This window comes from Sciurus vulgaris (assembly GCF_902686455.1).
Source record: "Sciurus vulgaris genome assembly, chromosome: 5".
Lineage (NCBI taxonomy): Eukaryota > Metazoa > Chordata > Mammalia > Rodentia > Sciuridae > Sciurus > Sciurus vulgaris.
Genome location: NC_136465.1, coordinates 69992811 through 70016543, shown reverse-complemented (window position 1 = coordinate 70016543; position 23733 = coordinate 69992811). Strand labels below are relative to the sequence as shown.

Below are 23733 nucleotides of genomic sequence, written 5' to 3'. Positions count from 1 at the left end.
CAGGGTGATATTGGCTTCATAGAATGAGTTTGGGAGGGTTCCCTCCTCTTCTATTTCATGGAATACTTTGAGAAGTATTGGAATGAGCTCTTCTTTAAAGTTTTGTAGAACTCAGCTGAGAACCCATCTGGTCCCGGACTTTTCTTTGTTGGTAGGCTTTTGATCACTTCTTCTATTTTATTACTTGAAATTGGTCTACTTAAATTGTGTATGTCCTCCTTGTTCAGTTTAGGCAATTCATATGTCTCTAGAAACCTGTTGATGTCTTCGAAATTTTCTATTTTGTTGGAGTATAGATTTTCAAAATAGTTTCTAATTATGTTTTGTATATCACTCGTGTCTGTTGTGATATTTCCTTGTTCATTCCAAATTTTAGTGATTTGGGTTTTCTCTTGTCTTCTCTTTGTTAGTGTGGCTAAGGGTTTATCAATTTTATTATTTTTGAAGAACCAACTATTTATTTTGTCAATTTTTTGTATTGCTTCTTTTGTTTCAATTTCATTGATTTCAGCTCTGAGTTTAACTATTTCCTGTCTTCTACTACTTTTGGTGTTGTTCTGTTCTTCTTTTTCTAGGGCTTTGAGCTGTAGTGTTAGGTCGTTTATTTGTTGAGTTTTACTTCTTTTATTAACTGCACTCCATGAAATAAATTTCCCTCTAAGGACTGCTTTCATAGTGTCCCAGAGATTTTGATATGATGTTTCTTTGTTCTCATTTACCTCTAAGAATTTTTAAATTTCCTTCCTAATATCTTCTGTTATCCATTCATCATATAATAACATATTGTTTAATCTCCAGGTGTTGGAGTAGTTTCTGTTTCTTACTCTTTCATTTATTTCTAATTTTAATCCATTATGATCTGATAGAATACAAGGTAGTGTCTCTATCTTCTTGTATTTGCTAACATTAGCTTTGTGGCATAATATATGGTCTATTTTAGAGAGGGATCCATGTGCGGCTGAGAAGAAAGTGTATTCACTCTCGGTTGGATGGTATATTCTATAAATGTCTGTTAAGTCTAAATTATTGATTGTGTTATTGAGATCTATGGTTTCTTTGTTCAATTTTTGTCTGGAAGATCTGTCCAGTGGTGAGAGAGGCGTGTTAAAATCATCTAGTATTATTGTGTTATGGTCTATTTGGTTTCTGGAATTGGTGAAGGATTTGTTTGACATACATAGACGAACTACCGTTTGGGAAATAGATGTTTATGATTGTTATGTCTTGCTGATTTATGGTTCCCTTAGGCAGTATGAAATGTCCTTCTTTATTCCTTCTGACTAACTTTGGCTTGAATTCCACATTATCTGAAATGAGGATGGATACTCCAGCTTTTTTGCTGAGTCCATGTGCATGGTATGTTTTTCCCCATCCTTTCACCTTTAGTCTATGGGTATCTCTTTCTATGAGGTGAGTCTCTTGCAGGCAACATATTGTTGGATATTTCTTTTTAATCCAATCTGCCAGTCTATGCCTTTTGATTGATGAGTTCCGGCCATTAACATTATTATTAACATTAACATTATTATTGAGATATGGTTTGTATTCTTGGTCATCTGGCTCATTTTTAAAATTTTATTTATTTATTAATTTTGACACGATTTGGTTCCTCCTTTTTTTGACAATTCCTTTAGGATAATTCCTCCCTTTGCTGATTTGCTTGTTTGTTTTTCATCTCTTCCTCATGGAATATTTTGCTGAGAATGTTCTGTAATGCTGGCTTTCTTTTTGTAAATTCCTTTAGCTCTTGTTTATCATGGAAGGATTTTAGTTCATCGTCAAATATGAAGTTAAGTTTTGCTGGGTATAAGATTCTTGGTTGGCATCCATTTGTTTCAGGGCTTGAAAAATGTTGTTCCAGGCCCTTCTAGCTTTTAGGGTCTGGATTGAAAAACCTGCTTATATCCGTATTGGTTTCCCCCTGAATGTAATTTGGTTCTTTTCTCTCACAGCCTTTAAAATTCTGTCTTTATTTTGTATGTTAGGTATTTTCATTATAATGTGCCTTGGTGTGGGTCTGTTGTAATTTTGTGTATTTGGAGTCCTATAAGCCTCTTGAACTTGATTTTCTATTTCATTCTTCAGACTTGGGAAATTTTCTGATATTATTTCATTGAATAGATTGTTCATTCCTTTGGTTTGTTTCTCTAAGCCTTCCTCAATCCCTATAATTCTTAAATTTGTCCTTTTCATGATATCCCATAGTTCTTGGAAATTCTGTTCATGATTTCTTACCATCTTCTCTATTTGGTCAACTTTGTTTTCAAGGTTAAATATTTTGTCTTCAATGTCTGAGGTTCTGTCTTCCAGGTGTTCTATCCTATTGGTTATGCTTTCTGTGGAGTTCTTAATTTGGTTTATTGTTTCCTTCATTTCAAGGATTTCTGTTTGGTTTTTTTCAATATCTCTTACTCTTCATTGAAATGATCTTTTGCTTCCCGTATTTACTCTTTTAAATGTTGATTGGTGCGATCTCAATGCCTGCATTTACTGTTTCATCTCGTCGTTCAATGCCTGCATTTGCTCTTTCATCTCATCGTTTGCTTCCCTGATCATTTTAATTATGTACATTCTGAACTCAGTTTCTGTCATTTCTTCTGCCATGCTGTCATTGGATTTTATTGATGTAACATCTAGATTTGTTTGGACATTTTCTTCCCTTGTTTTCTCATATTGTTCAGGTATCAGAGGACCGCTGAGATATTGCAGATTTCCTTTATTGACTTACAATGTCCCTGAAGATTTCTATATATATCCCCCCTTAGCCTTCAGTAGGCTGAAGTCTTGGAGGAAGTTGATAATGCAGTGCTCCACAAGGAAGCTGCCTCTCTAGGGGTGGTGGCTTTCAGGTGGGGTATATTCCCTGCTAGTGGGCAGAGGTGCCTCCACTTGTTGACCAATGGTCATCCAAAGGGGAACTAGGCTGTGGGCTGAGACAAGGCTTGTTTGGGACTGTGTCTCTGGTTTTACCGTCTTTGTGGGGAATCCTCACCCGGCAGCGAAGACTCACCTGGTGGGGAGGTCTCGCTGGTCAGTTCCCCTCCTAGAGGTTCCCCTCAATCCACAACTACTGCCTGGGCTGGGCTGCCTTCCTCTGCAACGTTTCCAGGGGCCACGACCTACCTCCTGGGTCTGGGAGCCTCACCCTTCGCAGACGAGTCTCTTTAGGCTGCCCATCCTCAGAGAATCTGCCCACAGTCCTGGAACCTTCGCTCCACCCCTAAGCGTGTGTCTGTGCGGCTCTTCCACCAAGAAGCCTCCTAGGTCCTGGGATCCTACTCTGCACCTAATCACCTGGCTATGCGGCCCCTCCTCTGAGCAGCCATCTGGAGCCCCGTACAATCGCTCCGAGCCCCAGCGACCCGCCGCACTCCTCTTCCTCTGGGCAGCCACCCAGTGTTCCAGTGTGGTCTCTAGGAGTCCAAGCAGCTCACTGTGCACCTCCTCCTCCTGACAGCTGCCCATAGCCCTCGTGCAGTCACTCTGAGTCCAAGTGACCCATCGTGCTTCTCGTCCTTCTTCAGGAAGCCCCCCGGTGTTCAGGAGCGGTTGCTCTGAGTCCAAACAGCTTGCTGCACAGCTCTTCCTCTGGGCAGCCGCCCGGAGCCCCGGTGGTTCGCTCCAAGTCCAAGCGCTGTGCTGAGCGGCCTCCTCTAAATGGTCCCCGTTGTCTGAGTTCACTGCTTCAGAGGGAGGAGGGGTGTCTCGTTGGGCAACTCTACTTCACAAAGTTCCCTGTGTTCTGGGACTACCGCCCCATCCGGGATGCCTCCCCAACGGGAGAGACTCACCCGGTGGCTTTGAGTTGGTCCCAAGTCTCTCAATATCTCCTCTTCTTGAATCCTGAGTCCTGGAGCAACATGAAATGCAGCCACCCTCTAGTCCGCCATCTTGAAAAACACCCCTGATTTTTTAAGTTATATGTGACAGCAGAGTGTTTTTAGACATATCATACATGGAGTTAAACTTTCCATTCTTGTGGTTGTATGAGATGTGGAGTTTCACTGGTCATGTATTCATATGTGAACATATGAAAGTTATGTCCAATTCATTCCACTGTCTTTCTCATTCCTGTACCCTCTTCCTTCCCCTTTTTCTCCCCTGTCCAATCTGGTGAACCTCTACTCCCTGCCCCTCCCCTGCTGTGTGCAGAGTACATTTGGCCTTTGGTTTTTTGGGATTGGCTTATTTCACTTAGCATGATAATCTCCAGTTCATCCATTTACTGGCAAATGCTATAATTTCATTCTTCTTTATGGCTGAGTAATATTCCATTGTGTATATGTACCACAATTTGTTTATCCATTCATCTGTTAAAGGGCACCTAGTTTGGTTCCATAGCTTAGCTATTGTGAATTGAGCTGCTATAAACATTAATGTGGCTGCTTCACTGTAGTATGCTGATTTTAAGTCCTTTGGGTATATGCCAAGGAGTAGGATAACTGTGTCAAATGGTGATTTCATTGCAAGTTTTCTGAGGAATCTCCAAACTGATTTCCAGAATGGTTTGAACCAATTTGCAGTCCCACCAGCAATATATGAGTGTACCTTTTTCCCCACACCCTTGCCAACATTTATTGTTACTTGTATTCTTGATAATTGCCATTCTGACTAGAGTGAGATGAAATCTCAGTGTAGTTTTAGTTTGCCTTTCTTTAATGGCTAGAGATGTTGAACATTTTTTTCATATTGATGGGGTTATTTGTATTTTTGGTGTTAAGTTTTTGAGTTCTTTATGTATCCTAGAAATTAATGCTGTATCCAAGGTGCACATGGCAAAGATTTTCTCCCTTTCTGTAGACTCTCTCTTCATGTTCTTGATTATTTTATTTGCTGTGAAGAAGCTTTTTAGTTTGATACCATCCCATTTATTGATTCTTGATTTTACTTCTTATGCTTTAGGAGTTTTGTCGAGGAATTTTGTTCCTAAGCTGACATGATGGAGGTTTGGGCTTACTTTTTCTTCTAGTAGGTGCAGCGTCTCTGGTCTAATGTATAGGTCCTTGATCTACTTTGAATTGAGTTTTGTGCACAGTGAGAGATAGGGGCCTAATTTCATTTTGTTATATATGAATTTCCAGTTTTCCCAGCATTTTTGTTGAAAAGGCTATCTATTCTCCAGTGTATGTTTATGGCATTTTTGTCTATTAGAGATAACTATATTTATGTGGGTTTGTCTCTGTGTCTTCTATTCTGTGCCATTGGTCTTCACGTCTTTTTTGGTGCCAGTACCATGCTTTTTTTGTTACTGTAGCTCTGTAGTATAATAAAGACCTGGTATTGTGATGCCTCCTGCTTCATTTTAATTGCTGAAGATTGCTTTGGCTATTCTGGGTCTCTTATTTTTCCAAATGAATTTCATAACTGCTTTTTCTATTTCTGTGAAGAACGTCATTGGAATTTTAATAGGAATTACATCAATTCTGTGTAAAGCTTTTGGTACTATGACCATTTTGACAATATTAATTCTGCCTATCCAAGAACATGGGAGATCTTTCCATCATCTAAGATCTTCAATTTCTTTTTTTAGTGTTCTGTAGTTCTAATAGTAGAGATCTTTCACCTCTTTTGTTACATTGATTCCCAAGTATTTTATTTTATTTTTTGAGGCTATTGTGAATGAGATAGTTTTCCTAATTTCTCTTTTAGTTGACCATCACTAATGAATAGGAATGCAATTGATTTATGGGTGTTAATTTTATATACTGCTAGTTTGCTGAGTTCGTTTATGAGTTTTAGAAGTTTTCTAGTGGAATTTTTTTGGGTCTTCTAAATATAGAATCATGTCATCAGCAAATGGGGATAGTTTGAGTTCTTTTTTTCCTACTCATATCCCTTTTATTTCTTTTTTCTGTCTAATTGCTCTGGCTAGAGTTTCTAGAACTATGTTGAATTGAAGTGGTGAAAGAGGGCATCCCTGCCTTGTTCCAGTTTTTAGAGGGAATGCTTTCAATTTTTCTGCATTGAGAATGATGTTCTCCTTGGGTTTGGTGAATATGGCTTTTACAATGTTGAGGAAAGTTCCTCCTGTCCCTAGTTTTTCTAGTGTTTTATACATAAATGTATACTATATTTTGTCAAATGCTTTTTCTGCATCTATTGAGATAGTCATATGATTCTTGTCTGTAAGTCTATTGCTATGATGAATTACATTTATTGATTTCCATATGTTGAACCACTTTTGCATTCCTGGGATGAACCCCGCTGGATTGTGGTATACTATCTTTTTATGATGTTTTGTATGCGATTTGCACGTAGTTTGTTAAGAATTTTTGCATTTATGTTCATCAATGATATTGGTCTGAAGTTTTCTTTCCTTGATGTGTCTTTGTCTGGTTTTGGTTTCAGGGTCATTCTAGCATCATAGAATGAGTTTGGAAGGTTTCCTCCTTTTCTATTTTGTGGAATAATTTGAGGAGTATTGATGTTAGTTCTTCTTTGAGGGTCTAGTAGAACTCAGTTGAGAATCTGTCTGGTTCTGGCTTTTCTTAATTGGTAGACTTTTGATGGTGTCTTCAATTTCATTGTTTGAAATTGATCTCTTTGAATTTTCTATGTTCTCCTGATTCAACCTGGGTAGGTCATAGTTCTCTAGAAATTTGTGGATGTTGTTTTATTACAGTATAAATTTTCAAAGTAGTTTGTATATCATCTGTATTTTAGTAATGTCTGTTGTGATATTTCCTTTTTCATCATGAATTTTAGTAATTTGAGTTTTCTCTCTTTTTCTCTTTGTTAGCTTGGCTAAGAGTTTATCAATTTTATTGATTGTTTTCAGAGAACCAACTTTTTGTTTTGTTGATTTTTTTTGATTATTTCTTTTGTTTCAATTTCATTGATTTCAGCTCTGATTTTAATTATTTCCTATCTTCTGCTGCTTTTGGTGTTGATTTGTTCTTCCTTTCCTAGGGATTTGAGATGCAATGTTAGGCTATTTATTTGTTGACTTTCTATTCTTTTAATGAATGAGCTCAATTCAATGAACTTTCCTCTTAGCACTGCCTTCATAGTTTACCAGAAATTTTGACATTTTTATCACTATTCTCTTTTGCTTCTAAGTATTTTTTAAAATTTCATCCCTGATTTCTTCTGCTCTCTGTTGGTCATTCAATAGTGTATTATTTAGTCCTCAAGTATTAGGGTAGCTTCTATTTTTTATCTTATCATTGATTTCTAATTTTATTCCATTATGATAGAACACAAGATATTATCTCTATTTTTTTGTATTTGTTGAGAGTTGGTTTGTGGCCTAAGATATGACCTATTTTAGAGAAGGATCCGTGTGCTGCTGAGAAGGAAGTATAGTCAGACATTGATGGATGAAATATTCTGTATATATCTGTTAAGTCAAAATTATTAATTGTATTCATTAGTTCTACAGCTTGTTTATTTAGTTTTTATTTGGAGGATCTATCCATTGTAGGAGAGGTGTGTTAAAGTCACCCAGTATTATTGGGTTGTGTTCTATTTGATTCTTAAAATTGAGAAGGATTTGCTTGATGTATGTAGATGTTCCATTATTTTTCCTGTTGATGTATAATTCCCTTAAGCCATATGAAATGTCCTTCTTTGTCCCTTCTGATTAACTTTGTCTTGAAGTCCACTTTACGTGATATGAAGATAGAAATCCATGTTTGTTTATGAGATTCATGTGAAATGTTTTTTTCCCATCCCTTTTCCTCAGTCGGTGGATGTCTTTGCCTAATAGGCAATTCTCAAATGTCATTATTGAAGAATTACTTTAATCCATATCATTTTGATTTATTTCTGGCTTTTAATTTGAATTAGTTTCCCTAATGATTCACTGTTCTTTTAATGCAGTTCCTCCCTTTGCTGGTTTTCACTTTTATTTTTCATTCCTTCTTCATGAAATATCTTACTGAGTATGTTTTGTGGTACACACTTTGTAGTTGTGAATTCTTTTAACTTTTGTTTATCTTGGGAGGTTTGTATTTTATTATCAATTCTGAAGCTTAATTTTGCTGGGTACAGTAATTTTTGCTGGCATCCATTTTCTTTCAGAGCTTGGTATGTATTATTCCAAGACCTCCTAGCTTTGAGGGTCTGGGTTGCAAGATCAGTCGAGATCTGGTTTGCTTTCCCTCTAGATGTGACCTGTAATTTTCCTCTGGCAGCCTTTAAAATTCTGTCAATCTGGGTGTTAGGGCATTTCATAATAATGTCCCTTGGTGGGAGTCTGTTGTAATTTTGTATATTTGGGGTCCTTTAACCCTCCTGTATTTGATTTTCCATTTCATTCTTTAGGTTTGAGAAGCTTTCTGATATTAATTCTTTGAAAAGATTGTGCATTCCTTTTGTTTGTATCTTGGAGCCTTCATCTATCCCCCCAAAATTTTAAATTTGGTCTTTTCAGGTTATCTCATATTTCTTGGAAGTTCTGTTCATGGTCCCTTAACATCTTTTCTCCACAGTCAACTTTGTTTTCAAGATTATGCATTTTGTCTTCATTGCCTAAAACTCTGTCTTCCAAAGCAGTCTAGTCTGTTGGTGATGCTTTCCATTGAATTTTTAATTCATTTCCTCAGTTCAAGGATTTCTGCTTGTTTTTTTCAGAATCTTTTGTGTTTATTGAAGTGATGTTTCACTTCCTTTATTTTCTCTCTGATTTCACTCCTTACATCATCCTTTACCTTGCAGATAAGTTTAACTATGTATGTTCTCAATTTCCTCTCTGACATTTGTTCTACTGTGGTGTCGATGGATTTTGTTATTGGAGTATTGGAGGTTTTCTTGGGGCAATTGGTTCCCTTGCTTTTCCATGTTGTGTGTCTGTACACCTAACAGTATGAATCTTAGGCAATAGGGTTTCTATCCTGTGGACTTACAGTGTCCCTGAAGGTTTCCAGTATCTCACCATTTAGGGGAACAAGTAATAACAATCACCAATGCAAACAATATAAAGCAATAAACCAAATAGTTCCTGCTATGATGTCTACAGTGTTAATTGTCACAATAAACAGAAGTGTTACGGTTCAATTATTGCCTACAATAAAAACAGTAAGTCTGCAATAGGGTTCATAATTTTGAATATGAAGAGGGAGAGAACAGAAGTGGTATAGGATGTGATGATTATGAGGGAGAATGAGAGAAGATAGAAGTAAAAAAGTTAAAGGTAGAGTGAAAGAGAACAATAGAGATTGACTGTTAGCAGAAGACAAGAGAGAAAGAGAATCATGGGAAACAGATACCTAAGAGAAAAATACATATATAAAGTAAAAGTTAAAAAAATTAAAAATAAAAGAATACAAATCCAAACTAATGTATACTAATCAAACATTCTAGTCCTTGAAAAAGCTGATCTATGAAAAATAACTGGCTTCAAAAGTGCTAGAAGTGGGGGGAAAACCCCAAATATGGGTATGTGTAAGTGTCCATGACCATTAAGGTCACAGTTAACCCAAGAGGGGGAAAAAGAGGAAAAAAGAATAAAAAGGAGATGAAAAAAAACTTGATGAAAAATTAAAGAATTTCCTTCCATTGGCGCTCAAATGATTCTCAGCATCTCATCTCTGCAGCTTTAGTGGGGTCATCTGGAGTATGATATTCCACCTTCCGGATTGATGGATTAAGAGAGGTAATCCTGTAGGCAGAATTCCTGGAGTCAGGGTTTAGGTTAGGTGAGCTCCACACTCTTTGCTGAATGCCAGTTGGTCTGGAGATTTTAAATCAGCCCACCTCCAGGGCCCAGCAATTGCTGGTCCACCTGGAAGACTCTATGCTGGGAATCTCCCCTGTGTTCCACTCACATGGTAGGGGAGCCAATTCTTAGTCCCCTGTCACCTGCAGACTCCACATTTCCTGATCTTGGGTTCAGTCTCCAAACTTAATTTCTTCCTTCCTTCCCCTTCTGAGTTCCCAGCCAGATGCATCTCTTCCAGCAGGTCCTGCAAGCAGGTGGATTGGAGTGGGAGGGGTAGAGCTGGGTGGGTTTCCATGACCAGTTGTCCCTGTGTAAACCTCTTTCCACTTTTGATTTTCTCCTGGTCACTTAGGTATGCTCTATGTCATTCAGTGTATGTTTACTGTGCCTGTATTGTGGGCCGAAATACAGGTTTGCCAGGAACCAGCTGCCAGCCCCTGTGCCATGGCACCTCTGCATGCCACCTGGAGAGATGGCAGCTTTTTCCTTCACAGGATATTGTGCGGAGCACCTTTCAGTTTAATCAGGCAATGTCCTTGATCTCCAAACCCTCTGTATCCAGACATGCCTCAGGCCTCCTAAAAATGCACACTCCTTTAATTTCCTTATCCCTCCACTTTGTTCACAGAGGGGCTGCTATGACTGGTGCTTCTGTGTCAGCTGTGGCTGCAGCTGTGGCACTAGGAATTTCTTCCTTATTTTATTATATTCACCCTCATGAGTCCCTGAACTGCTTCTTTGAATGTCCAGTTTTAAATTTCAATCATGTGCCTCCCCATTTTTTTTGTTCACCCACCTTGCTGAGAAGCTGCCTGTCTGCTTTTTTGGTTTCCCACCACAGAGCAGCCAGGAAAGTGACCTCCTCTTGTCTGCCATCTTGAAAACCCTCCTATACTCATGCTTTTCTTTCAGTATCCAAATGTGTGACATTTTCTACATAAACTATATATATTTATATGATGAAAGATTACATGATTCAGGTAATAGGCAAGTAGGAAAATATTAAAAATATAACAAAATATGTAAAACAAATGAAAATATATTAGATTTTGATTTTTTAAACTATTTTAATTGTATAGATTCATGGGATACAATATTCCATATATTTCAGTAAGTCAGTACATGTGTACAGTGTATAATGATGAAATCAGACTAGTTAACCTTAGAATCTTCTTAAACACTTAAAAAATTTTGATCACATGATTATACATATTTATGGGATACAGTGTGGCTTTAATTACAGATATATAATATGTACCCTGATCAAATCAGGGTAATATTTCTGTTTGGAACCTTCAAGTTCCTCTTTACCAGTTCTTCATAAAATTATATTAGGCTATTATGAGCTACAGCCCCTGCACTGTGCTGTGGAGCACCAGAACTTATTCCTCCTATCTATCTGTGTTTTGGTGCCCATTTTAACCTCCCTCTGTGATCTCCCTACCTCTTCACTACTCAGCCTCTAGCTGTCACTGTATAGAATGTCCTTCTGCTAACACTTGGTCCTTGCTCAATAATTAGTTTAACTATTGAGAACTGACTGCCAGACCTTTTTCTAATTCTGAACACAACGCACTGAATGAAACTGACAACATTCTCTTCCACGGGGCACATTCTAGTCAGGGAAAGGGAACAGGCCCTAAATACCCCATATATATATTAGATAAGCACCATGGAACTTCAGTCAGAGAAGGGGATAAGAAGCCTAAGAGGGAGGCAGCCTGGGGTTGGCCTCCCTGACAAGGCGACTGAAGGAAGTGAGGGAGCCAGCCATGTGGCAACCTGAGGGAAGAGAGCTTGGTGTGTTAAAGGAACAGAGAGTCACTGTGTTTGGCAAGGAGTGAGGAAAAGGGAGAGCAGGAGATAAGATTAGAGATCAGCAGTGAGGCGGAAACTGTGCTGGGCATTCCAGCTGGTAAAGATGGCAGATTTTACTTTGAGCATAGCAGTGCCATTAAATGCAGTTCTTCACTCCTCTGAGAGGCAGAGGGGACTAGGGATGTTTGTGATAGTTGGTGAGGTTGTTCAACTCATTCTTGAATCAGATGAAAATGATTTTTCAGTGATTTGTTGTTCACTGTGTTCATTGTGTGCACAATCTCCTTCCTTTGATGCAGAGATAAAATTAAAATAATGTTTGCTGTTATAGGTCATGCTTCTAAGTGCTTTTGTATTTGAGACTGTGTGTGTATATTTGAGTTCCTCAGGTTTGCATTGCTGTTTTAGTGTTGAAATGCTTGTTCTCAGGTGTTTGCCTTCTGGTTTTGAACCTAGTTAGAGAACCTGCTAAGAGAGATATTTTGAATGTGCTGCTTTGGGATGTAATACCTCAGAAGAAAAGCATAGCAGACAAGTGGAGATGGACAAATCCTTGGTTCCCTTATGGTTTGTGCACAGTTCTGTATCTAGAGAATAAAGTATTCAACTAAATGACCTTTAAGGGTCTTCTCATCCTTCAAGTCAGTGATATAATGAAAATCATGGGCCCCCATATCAGTCAGACCAGTGTTAATTCTTGGCTCTATCAGGAACTGGCTATACTAGTTCATATCATACTTCATGCCTCAGTTTCTTCTTCTTCATCATGAGGATAATTGTGCTTACCTTAACTGATTTTAGGTATTGAATTAAAATTCTTGTCAAGCACTGAGCTTTGATTGGCACATACATGTTCCACAATAAATATTTATTGAATTGTTTCAGCTTTCTGTGCCTGGGTGTGGGATGGTGTTAGGGTTGACAGGTAAGGAATATACCTGGAGCTGTGGCAAGGAAATATGAATTTGTTGGAGTGCAGCCATGGTACTAACTAGGGAGCATTATCTGTCTACTTGCTCTAACCCTGGCTGCAGTTCTGACCCCCAGCATGTTGTACCTCAGATACTTTGTCCTTGCTTTCACAACTGAGATTTCTGCTGCATAACAGACCCCCATTCCCAGCCCACCAGCCATCTCAGGGAAATTATATCAAAGATAGAATTGTAGACCCCTCAGTGCACCAGAGACCTTGCCTTTCTTATTGCACCCAGCCTCCAGCAACAGCGGCCTACCTCATCTAGGCAGGAGGATGCTTTTCCAAAGGAAGGTGATTCTAGTACACTTATATCCTACCTAGTGCATAGCACTTCTTGTGGCAACAAAGCAAAACAACACAAAACATAACAAACTTTTCCAAATGGCTTACATCTTTTCTGTTATAATGTGGGCAAGCATATCTCTTTCTGTTCCTGATATAAATGAAATCAATATGATACTGTAGGGCTGGGGTTGTAGCTCAGTGAGTGGTAGAGCACTTGTCTAGCATGGGCGAGGCACTGGGTTTGATTCTCAGCACCACATAAAAATAAATAAATAAATAAATAAATAAATAATGTCCATTCACAAGTAAAAACAATTTTTAAAAACCTTAAACTCTCATGGGTTTGAAGACCTAATACCAAAACATTTGTCGAATCAAGATTCTTTCTGTTGTCTTCATCTTTTTTATGCTATGGACTTTCTTGTCTCTACCTCCTCTGTTCCCATATTATAGCCCCCCGCTATTCCCTATTTTGGGCAGGTTAATAGGTCCTAGCACCCCCTTTCTCTTCTCTATATAGCAACCAGCATCTCTTTAAAATGTGTGCCTTGTCTCATGTCACCATCTTGCTTAAAACCCTCAGCACATTCCCACTGCTCAGTTCAGTTTACTTTTTTGTACTGAATTTGTGTTTATTCATTTATTTGTCTATCAGAAAAAATGTTAACCTCTCCAGGGTGGGGAATCTGTCTCTCCTGTTTACTACTGTATCCATAGCACCTAGCACAGTGCCTGGTGATACTGAGAACTGAATGAATTAATAATTCTTATTTATAACAGTGAAAAATTGGAGACTATTTATTCAGTAATGAGAGTTCATAAAAATTATGACTATCCTTGATTTGATCTTATATTACATACAGGTATATCTTATGGGAATAAACACTGTTATTCTTATTTTTGTAAAATAAAATTCTATCTTCAGTAATAAAGTCCTGTAAGGATAGGTATCAAAATAGTAGCAGTATTTTTTCCAAGGGTGTTTGATTCTTCTTCCTCCTCCCCACATTTTTTTTGAGATGGGATCTTGTCATGTTGCCCAGGCTGACCAGAACCCCTCGGCTTAAGCAATGTTCTGCCTCAATCTGATAAGTAGCTGGGGCTATCGGAGCTCAGTATCCTATCTAGCTATCCTTTCCTTTTTCAAAACAATCTGTGTTTAGTATATTTTCTATAATGAAACCAGTATTACTTTTTACAATGTCAAGAATGATCCTAGGGCTGAGGTTGTAGCTCAGTGGTAGAGCGCTTGCCTGGCACATGTGAGGCACTGGGTTTGATTCTTAGCACCACGTAAAAGTAAATAAATAAGATAAAGGCATTGTGTTCATCTACGTCTAAATTTTTTTTAAAAGAATGATTCTAAACGGAGTTGCATGATGATTATCTAGCATTTGGGGAGGGCATGAGGGGGGCTGGGTACACAGTCCTCAGGAATGCAGAGTCTGAGTTTGACCTCCTTCTGGTTTCAGCTCTTGAAAATGTAAAGAATGATCCCAAGGACTCTATCAAGGCGATGGTCAATGTTATCCTGACAAAGGTGGATGAAGATGTGAAGATCCAGGGTTCCCATACTTCGAGGCTGAGCCAAATGAGCAATAACTTCCTTAAAGGGTTTGGCATCAAAGCCCCAGACAAAAAGAAGCGCCTGTTTAAGATTGTCAAACGGGACATAGAAATTGATGAAAATCATTAAAACCCAATCTCAAATTGGTTCCAAGTTTCTTAATTCCTTCTGCAAACAGAAATTCAGATGAAAGGGCAGCAGAGATTTAAGTATTAAAGTCTAAACATTCAACTAAATAAGTTGAGTCTGTCTAAAATGCAGCTGCTTAGGAATCACTATGAGTATTTAAAGCTGGGAACCAATGCTTTTTCCAGTTGTTTGTGCACATGTCAGTGCTTTTGACCAATGAGTTGTGCCATTTTTGATCTTGGAAGACACATTATGCTTTTTGTCCTTTATCTTCTTAGGGAATTGTTGGTTATGGGTGTATACATTTGTCAGGCAAATTTATTTTCTCATCCCAAGGCTAGCTGACTTTCATCCAAATTTTTGGGATCTGAAGGTAAGCAAGAGTGACTAGAACGACTTTGGAAGTATGTCCTTCACCATTTGGGAAAGGTTCCCCATGAAAAAAAGGGAGGCACAGGGTGGCAGAACATTATGAGACTTAGTTTTCAATCTTTTCCTATACCTCCACACACTAGATGTAAATCCTATGTGAACTTTCCATGGCTGTGACCAAAATACCTACAAGGACACCTTTAAAATTTGGGGGCTCACAGTTTCAGAGGTTTTCTTCATGGTCAGCCAACCTGACTGCTTTGGGCCTGAGGTGAAGCAGAACATTATGATAGAAGGGTGAAGGAAGAAAACCACTCAGTTCAACAGCAAGGAAGTAGAGAGAGATGAGAGAGAGAGAGAGAGAAGGAGGAGGAGGAGGAGGAGGAGGAGGAGGAAGAGGAGGAGGAGAGAAAGGGATAAAAATATAGAATCCTCAAGACATTCCCCCTGTTTAGTTAACTTTTTTTTATTACTGTGATCTGACAAAAATTAGAAGTGGAAAAGTTTATTTTGGCTCATGGTTTCAGAGGTCTTAGTCCATAAATGGCTGACTCCATAGCTCTGGGCCTGAGATGAGGGAAAAATCATGGCAGAGGAGCAGCTCAGGATATGGCCAGCAGAGAGTTATGCTCACCAGGGACAGAATATAAACCCCAAAGGTATGCCTGTCTCCTCTAGCCACACCCTACCTACCTGTAGTTACCACCTAGTTAATTCATGTTAATGGATTAATGTAGTGATTATATTAAAGTTCTCATAAATCAACCATTCCATCTGAAGATCCCTACATTGTCTCACATACAAGCTTTGGTGAACACCTAATATCCAAACCATAACATAACCCAAATTCTCATGCCCACCTCACAATTCAAAATGTATTTAGTCAATTCCAAGCATCCCCATAGTCTTTTAGAGTTCCAGAATTGCCCAAAAGTTCAAGTCCAAAATCTCTTCTGAGATTAAGGCAAACTTTTAGCTCTTTTCCCCTGTAAAGATCAACAGCAAGTTAAATAAATTCAATGTTCAATGGCACAGCATAAACATTTCCATTCCACAAGGGAGAAATAGGGGCATAGAAAGAAGGATGGGATCAAAGCAAGACAAAATTCCAGCTGGGCATATAAGTCCTATAGCTCTGTTTTCAGCATCTGGGGCACATGACATAATGATGTTCTCTCCAAAAGGCTTGTGTAGCTCTGTGCCTGTGGCCTTGCTGGTTGCATCTCACATGGCCTCCTCTCTTGATTTATCTCTGTTCAGTTCCTTGCGGCAGACATCCCATTGTACTGGCATGGCTTAATTTCAGGGGTTTCCACTGCAGCCTTGGCTTCCTTCTTTCTTCATGCATCGCCCTCTCAGAGACAGCCCCACAGTGACTCTGACCCTGCTACACTTTGTCTGGCCTCCCATTGAAATTTCAGTGAAAGCCTCCATGACCTGCAAACTCCAACATCCTGCATTCCTGCATTACCAGCACCATGTGGTTGATTTCAATGTCTGCCACCATTTGGAGCAGTATTCAAGCCTCTTAGTACTCGGTTGCTCCAGCCTCCGAATACCTGAGAGTCTGTACACCATAAAACAGCTATCTAGGGTGATCCAAGATGGCGGACTAGAGGGTGATTGCATCTCCAGTCGCTCCAGAACCCAGGATTCAAGAAGGGGAGGCATTGAGAGACTCGGACTAAAATAGAGCCACGGGGTGAGTCTCCCCCACTTGGTGAAGCGCTGCCCGGGCGGCAGGCCCGGATTCGGGTGGCTTATTAGAGTAGGGCAGGGCAGCTAGAGTCTTCCCCAGGCAGCCCTGCACACTCCGGTGGTGGGCTCCTCCCACAGGGCCAGATTCTCCAGCATCTTGGAGCAGGCCCCCCAGTGAGAGCCTTCCTGTACAGAACCAAGCTTCAAGTCCCTGAACCAGGGCGGCGAGTTCCTGCCCGCAGGTTGCTTCAGGGACCAGGACAGGGCAGCCAGGGACTTCCCCAAGCAGCCCGCAGCCCAGCCCCCTCCAGTGGGAAGTGCCTTTCCAGGCTAGCTTCTCGGAGCAGGCCCCCCAGTGAGAGCCTTTATACACAGAGCCAGCTTCAAGTCCTGGAACCAGTAGTGGGCTAGGGGCAGTTTTCCTTGGAAGCACTGCATTATCAAGTTACTCCAAGACTTCAGGCTACTGAAGGCAGGAAGGTGATACACTGGAAATCTACAGGGACACTATAAGCCATTGGAAGAATTCTGCAAAATCAAAAGTCCCACTGACATCTGACCAATATGAGAAAACAAGGGAAGAAAATGTCCCAAACAAACCTAGATACTATATCAATAAAAACCCAATGACAGCACAGCAGAAGAAATGTCAGAAAGGGAGTTCAGAATGTACATAATTAAAACAATCAGGGAAGCAAACGAGGAGATGAAAGAGCAAATGCAGGCATTGAAGGAGGAGATGAAAGAGCAAATGCAGGCATTAAATGATCACACCAATCAACAGGTAAAGGAGCAAATATGGGAAGCAAGAGATCATTTCAATAAAGAGTTAGAGATATTGAAAGAAAAACAAACAAATCCTTGAAATGAAGGAAACAATAAACCAACTTAAAAACTCCATAGAAAGGATAACCAATAGGATAGAACACCTGGAAGACAGAACCACAGATACTGAAGACAAAATATTTAATCTTGAAAACAAAGTTGACCAAACAGAAAAGATGGTAAGAAATCATGAACAGAATCTACAAGAATTATGGGATATCAAACAATCAACAGATATATGAAAACATGTTCAACATGTCTAGTAATAAGAGAAATGCAAATCAAAACTACCCTAAGATTTCATCTCACACCAATTAGAATGGCGATTATCAAGAACACAAGCAACAATAGGTGTTGGCGAGGATGTGGGGAAAAAGGTACACTCATACTTTGCTGGTGGGGTTGCAAATTAGTGCAGCCACTCTGGAAAGCAGTGTGGAGATTCCTCAGAAAGCTTGGAATGGAACCACCATTTGACCCAGCTATCCCACTCCTTGGCCTATACCCAAAGGACTTAAAATCAGCATACTACAGAGATACAGCCACATCAATGTTCATAGCTGTTCAATTCACTATAGCCAGATTGGGGAACCAACCTAGATGCCCTTCAGTTGATGAATGGATAAAGAAACTGTGGCATATATATACAATGGAATATTACTCTGCCATGGAGAATGATGAAATTATGGCATTTGCAGGCAAATGGATGAAATTGGAGGATATCATGCTAAGTGAGATAAGCCAATCTCAAAAAACTGAAGGACGAATGATCTTGCTGATAAGCGAATGAGGGCATATAATGGGGGGTAGGAGGGGTTAGCGTTAGGTTTAGGGTTAGGTTTAGGATTAGGGATAAGGAGGGTGGTAAGAATGGAGGAAGGAAGGACTGTATAGAGGGAAAAGAGGGGTGGGAGGGGTGGGGGAAGGGAAAAAATAACTGAATGAATCAAACAATATTGCCCTATGTAAATTTATGATTTTTAATTAAAATAAATAAATAATAAAGTAAAAAAAAACAGCTATCTAGGCCCCCATGCAAGCACTGTGCCCCCACTTGTTTCTTCTTAAGGAATTTTTACTTTTACACCCTTGAGCCTGAGATGGGCGTGGTATGGTTGATCCCTGAGATAACCTCAAGCCATCTTTTCCTTTGTTTTGGGGTAGTTCTTTTTTGTTAAATTTTTTAATTAAAAAGAATTTTTTTTTTGACCAGGGATTGAACCCAGGGACACTTAACTACTGAGCCACATCCCTAGCTCATTTTATTTTTTATTTCAAGACAGAGTTTCACTAAGTTGCTTAGGGTCTTGCTAAGTTGCTGAGACTGGCTTTGAAATTGTGATCCTCCTGGCTCTGCCTCCCGAACTACTGTGATTACAAGTGTGCACTACTGTGCTTGGCAAGTTAGTATTTCTTTAGTGGCTATAATCTCTATAATAACTATATCTTCCTTAGCCCCAGTTTTACTTGTTCTTTTCTGACTAAACTGCAAGTTTTTCAAAAGATCAAAAGCAAGTTACCTATAGCCAACATATGACAGCACAAAGTAAACATGCCTAAAAAAAGAGGAATGGGGCATAGAAAAAAGGGGTGGATCCAAAGAAAGAGTGAAATCCAGCTGGGCAAACAGGTACTGTAGCTCCACAACCAGCATCCAAGGCAAAATGCTGGTAAGATGTGATCACCAAAGAGCTTGGGCAGTTCCACCCCCATGACCTTGCCAGTTATAGTCCACATGGTTTCTCTTAGAGCTGACAGCGTTTCTTGGCAAACATCCCCATAACTGGCATGATTTTTGACACCTTTACTGACACCTTTTGATCCCTGGGGTCTCTGCTGCAGCTTCAACTTCTCATTCACAGCTTTACACAATGCCCTCTCAGGGGCTGCCCACAGGGATTCCAACTCTCCTATACTCTGTCTGCCTTCCCAGGTCTTCCTTTGAAATTGAGGTGGAAGCCACAATGACCTCGACATCCTGCTTTGCAGAACCAGCACTGCATGGATGATGCCAAGGTCTGTTGCCAGCTTGAGCAAAAGCCAGGACTCCTTAGGTCATGGTTGCAGCAATATCTGAGCATAGCAAGAACAGGTGGGACCAAAATAGGACCAAAGTCCAGCCAGGCCAGCAGGTTCTATAACTTGGCATACAGTGTCTAGGACACATTGTGGTGAGATAGTATTTCCAAAGGACTGGGGCAATCCTTCCCCTTTGGCTTTGCTGGTTACAGTGTGCATAGACTTTTTTAGCTTGGCTCTATTTGCAGACAGCAGTTTTGCTCCATGTAACTGTCATCTCAAATCTTGGAATCTTCATTCCAGTATTCATTTCACCTTCACAGCTTCACACATCACCCTCTTAGGGTAGCTTTCAGGGACTTCGACCCTGATAATTTTGTATAGTCTTCCAGGGTTTCATTTGAAATTGAGTTGTAAGCCTCCATGACCCCCTAACTCTCCAGCATTCTGAATTTCTGCAGAACCAGCACCACATGAATGATGCCAAGATCTGCTGCTAGCTTGTGCTATAGAGGAACTCTCTGGATTTATAGCTTCCATGGCCTCTGATGTCTAGGTAGCTGAGTATGGTGATACAACTTCTAGTCCACCTTCCATGAGCAGGGTGTCTCCACAATCTCTTTTCCAAAGGCATTTTCCCTTCTAGTCCCTTGAGCTCTGCAATAGCTGTAGTCTTGCAAATTCCTGAGTTGCCCTCAAGCCATCTATTTTTTTTTTTTAAATTAGAGCATTACCGTTACACATGGTAGTTGGGTTTATTGTGACAAAATTATACATGCATGGAATTTGATTTCTATTCCTGTTTCCCATGTTCCCTCACCTCTTCCCTCCCCCATTCTCCTTCCTCTATTCTACTTCTCTTCATTTTGCTTGTTTGTTTGTTTACGTGGTATTGGAATTCCTACTTTTATTAATTGGCAGCATAGTTGATTTACATAGTACATAAGCTTTTATACCTAGCATATGTATATACTGCTGTCATCATTACATCATTTCTTTTTGATAATATATTTGTCTTTGATTGGTACTTCGATTGGTACTACATATACCCACAGGTGAGAATCCCTGTATACAATTTGTTGTGGTTTAGATATGAGGTGTCCCCAAAAATCTCATGTAACAATGAAAGAAAATTTAGAGGTGAAATGATTGGGTTACGATAGTCTTAACCTAATCAGTGCATTAATTCTCTGATAGGGATTAACTGGGTGGTAACTGTAGGCAAGTAGGGTGTGGCTGGAGGAGGTAGGTCATTAGGGGCATGCCTTTGGGGTATGTATTTTATCCTTGTTGATCAGAACTTGCTCTCTGTTTCCTGGCGGCCATGTCCTGAGCTACACTCCTCCTCCACTCTCTTCTGCCATGATGTTCTGCCATATCCTGGGCCTAGAGTCATGGAGCCAGCCATCTATGAACTGAGATCTCTGAAATTGTGAGCACCAAAATAAACTTTTCCTCCTTTAAAATTGTTCTTGTCAGGTCGTTTGGTCAGAGCAGCAAGAAAACTGGCTAAAACACAATAGTTTGCTCCTTTTTAATTGCTGAGTAGTATTTCAGGGTATGGATGTACTGCAGTTTGTTTATAGCCATTCACCTATTGGAAGACATTTTGTTGGCTTCGCTTTTGACTATGACAAATGAAGTTGCTATGCATACTTGTTTTTCTGGTTACCCTCAGTTTAAGGACAGTGATCAAGGAACCATGGACTGAAACTTGCAATAAAGTATGCTGGAAAGTGAGCACTTCTGGAGTTCCACAAATGCTCTAGGCTATAGGAATGGAACAGAAGCAGCTGGAAACAGGAAGTAAGTCCCTTTTCCTGTCCTTTCCCTCTAGTCCCCTAAACTGCTGAAACTTAACATTATGTCAGCTGACAAAGAAGAAATGTTCCAGGGTTCAGTTCCAGTATTATGAAATGAAAAGCTGAAGGGGATTTAGAACAGAGGATCAGTAAATTGATAGCTGGAATACAGGATTAGATTTTTGTTTATTATTTATTTTTTATGGTTATTTTTCTTTTACCCTTAGATATTGATTGAGATAGGGTCTTACTCTGTTACCTGAGCTGGTCTTGAACCCTTGAGCTCAATCACCTGAGCAGTCAGAACTATAATTGCAAACCTCTGTGCCAACACCTTTTTGGAGTTTTAATCTCTCCTTTTTCTCTTAGGATAAAACTACTCTCTCTATATATCTATATCTGTATGGCTATATACATATATTTTTCAGCATAATGCACCAATATTTTCAGTGAGACTGCTGAATGTAGCTTAAGATTTTCTTTTTTCTTTTAGTCCTTAGAATGTATACTATTAGAATTGTACAGTCAAAATAAGGTATTTGAAAGTCACCTGAAATAATTTCTCTCTGATTTCACAAACAATATCCAGTGAGGTTTATTTGCCTGCTGGTTTTCACTTTTTAGGGCTTTCTTTCCTTCCTTCCTTCCTTCCTTCCTTCCTTCCTTCCTTCCTTCCTTCCTTCCTTCCTTCCTGTACTGGGTATTGAACCCTTGGCCTCAGTCATGCTAGGTAAGTGCTCTTCCACGAAGCATCAACCCAGGCCCTTATATAATCTCTTATTATGAGATAGAGTCTTGCTAATTTTCCCAGGCTATCCTTGAACTTGTGATCTTCCTGACTCATTCTCCTGAGTAACTGGGATTAGAAGCATGCAACAGTAACTTTTAATTACACAAAACATTTATTTCATTCCAAATGAATTCTATTGTTTGTCTTAGTTCATTCATGTTGCTGTATATACCTGAACATGAGTAGTTTAAAATAATAGAAATTTCTTTTTCACAGTTATGGAGGCTGAGAAGTCCAAGATCAAGACTGCCAGTTCTGGTGCCTGGCGAGGGCCTGCTCTGTGCACCAAAGATGGTAGATTGTTGCTGTGTCCTCATATCGTGGGAGGCAGGAAGGCAAAGTAGGCCTATCTGGTTCTCTCCATCTCTTTTATAAGGCATTAATTCACTCATGAGGACAGAGCATTCATAACTTAATCATCTCCTAAAGGCCCCATCATTTAATACTATTGTACTGTGGATTAAGTTTCAACATGAACTTTGGAGGGAGCACGAACACTAAAACACTAGCAGTATTTAATGCTGTAAATTCCTCTATGAGCACTGTGTATGCTGTATCTCAGTGATTTTGTTATGTAATATTTTTACCCTTCATTTGAAATATTTTCTAATATTCATTGAGAATTCTTTGTCTCATCAATTGTTTAAGAAATGTTTCTGAATTTTCAAATGTATAATGATTTAAAAATTATAGTTCCTTTATTTCAAATCTAATTAGGACATGTTCTAATGTGGGAAGAGAACATGTTTTATATGAACTTAGTTGTTTGAAATCCGTAGAAACTGGCCTTAGCACTCAGGATGTTTTGTTTTTTTATATGTTGGTTTGTATTCTAGAGGAGAATACATACTCTATAGTTACTGGATGTAGTGTTCTATGTAAGTCTGTTACATCAATTTTGCTTGTCATATTTTTCAAATATGTATTATTAGTGACTTTTTTGTTTTATTCATTCTGAGAAGGTGCTAAAATCTTCCATTTGAGTTTGGGTTTCTCTTTTTCTGTTCTATCAATTTTATGCTTTTAAAATATTTTATGGTTATGTAATTAGACTCATACAAATTGTGTATCTTGACCAGAAATGTAGCTGAGTGGTAGAGGGTGTGCTTTGCATACCTGAGACCATGGGCTTGATCCCCAGCACAGGAGAGAGAGAGAGAGAGAGAGAGAGAGAGAGAGAGAGAGAGAGAGAGAGAGAGAGAGAGAGAGAGAGAGAGAGAGAGAGAATGAATTAGCATACCTTCCTGGTAAAAATTAAATCTTTTATTTATGTGAAGTGTTATCCATAATAAGGCTCTTTCCTGTAGCCCTGTTTTCTCTGCTGTTTAGGTGATTATGCTAGTTTCCTTTCTCCTCTTCCTCCTCCTCCTTCTCTTCCTCCCCTTCTCCTCTTTCTTGTATGTTGGGGATTGAACCCAGGGCCTCCTATGTGTTAGGCAAGTGTTCTGCCACTGAGCTACATTCCCAAATCTATGATAGCTTTCTTTTGATTAATGTTTGCATAGTATATCTTTGCCCTTTCTTTTCTTTTAATCCATCTGTATTTGTTTTAGATTTGTCTTCCTGTAAATAGCATATGATTGATTTTCTTATTCCTTCTCGTCCTCTTCCTCTTCTTATTCCTCCCCTCCCCTTTACTCCTCTCCCTTTTGTAGTTCTGAGGATCCAACCCAGGGCCTCATGTATGCTAGGGAAGTGCTCCTACTGAACTACATTCCCATCCCAGATTTTTAAAAATTATTCTAACATTTTTTCTTTTAATCAAAACATGGCATGTAATCAATTTACACT

The 23733-nt window shown here is 39.4% G+C and overlaps 1 protein-coding gene across 1 annotated transcript in view; it reads left to right on the top strand.

Moving 5' to 3' along the window:
* The window catches only part of LOC306661359 (maestro heat-like repeat-containing protein family member 1), a 172649-nt gene extending 157514 nt beyond the window's left edge, over positions 1 to 15135 (top strand). The window contains exon 44 of the mRNA XM_079140303.1: positions 14213 to 15135. Coding sequence (XP_078996429.1) covers positions 14213 to 14436 — 224 coding nt within the window. The 3' untranslated portion in view covers positions 14437 to 15135. The remainder of the gene's footprint in view (positions 1 to 14212) is intronic.
* Positions 15136 to 23733: the final 8598 nt, after the last annotated feature.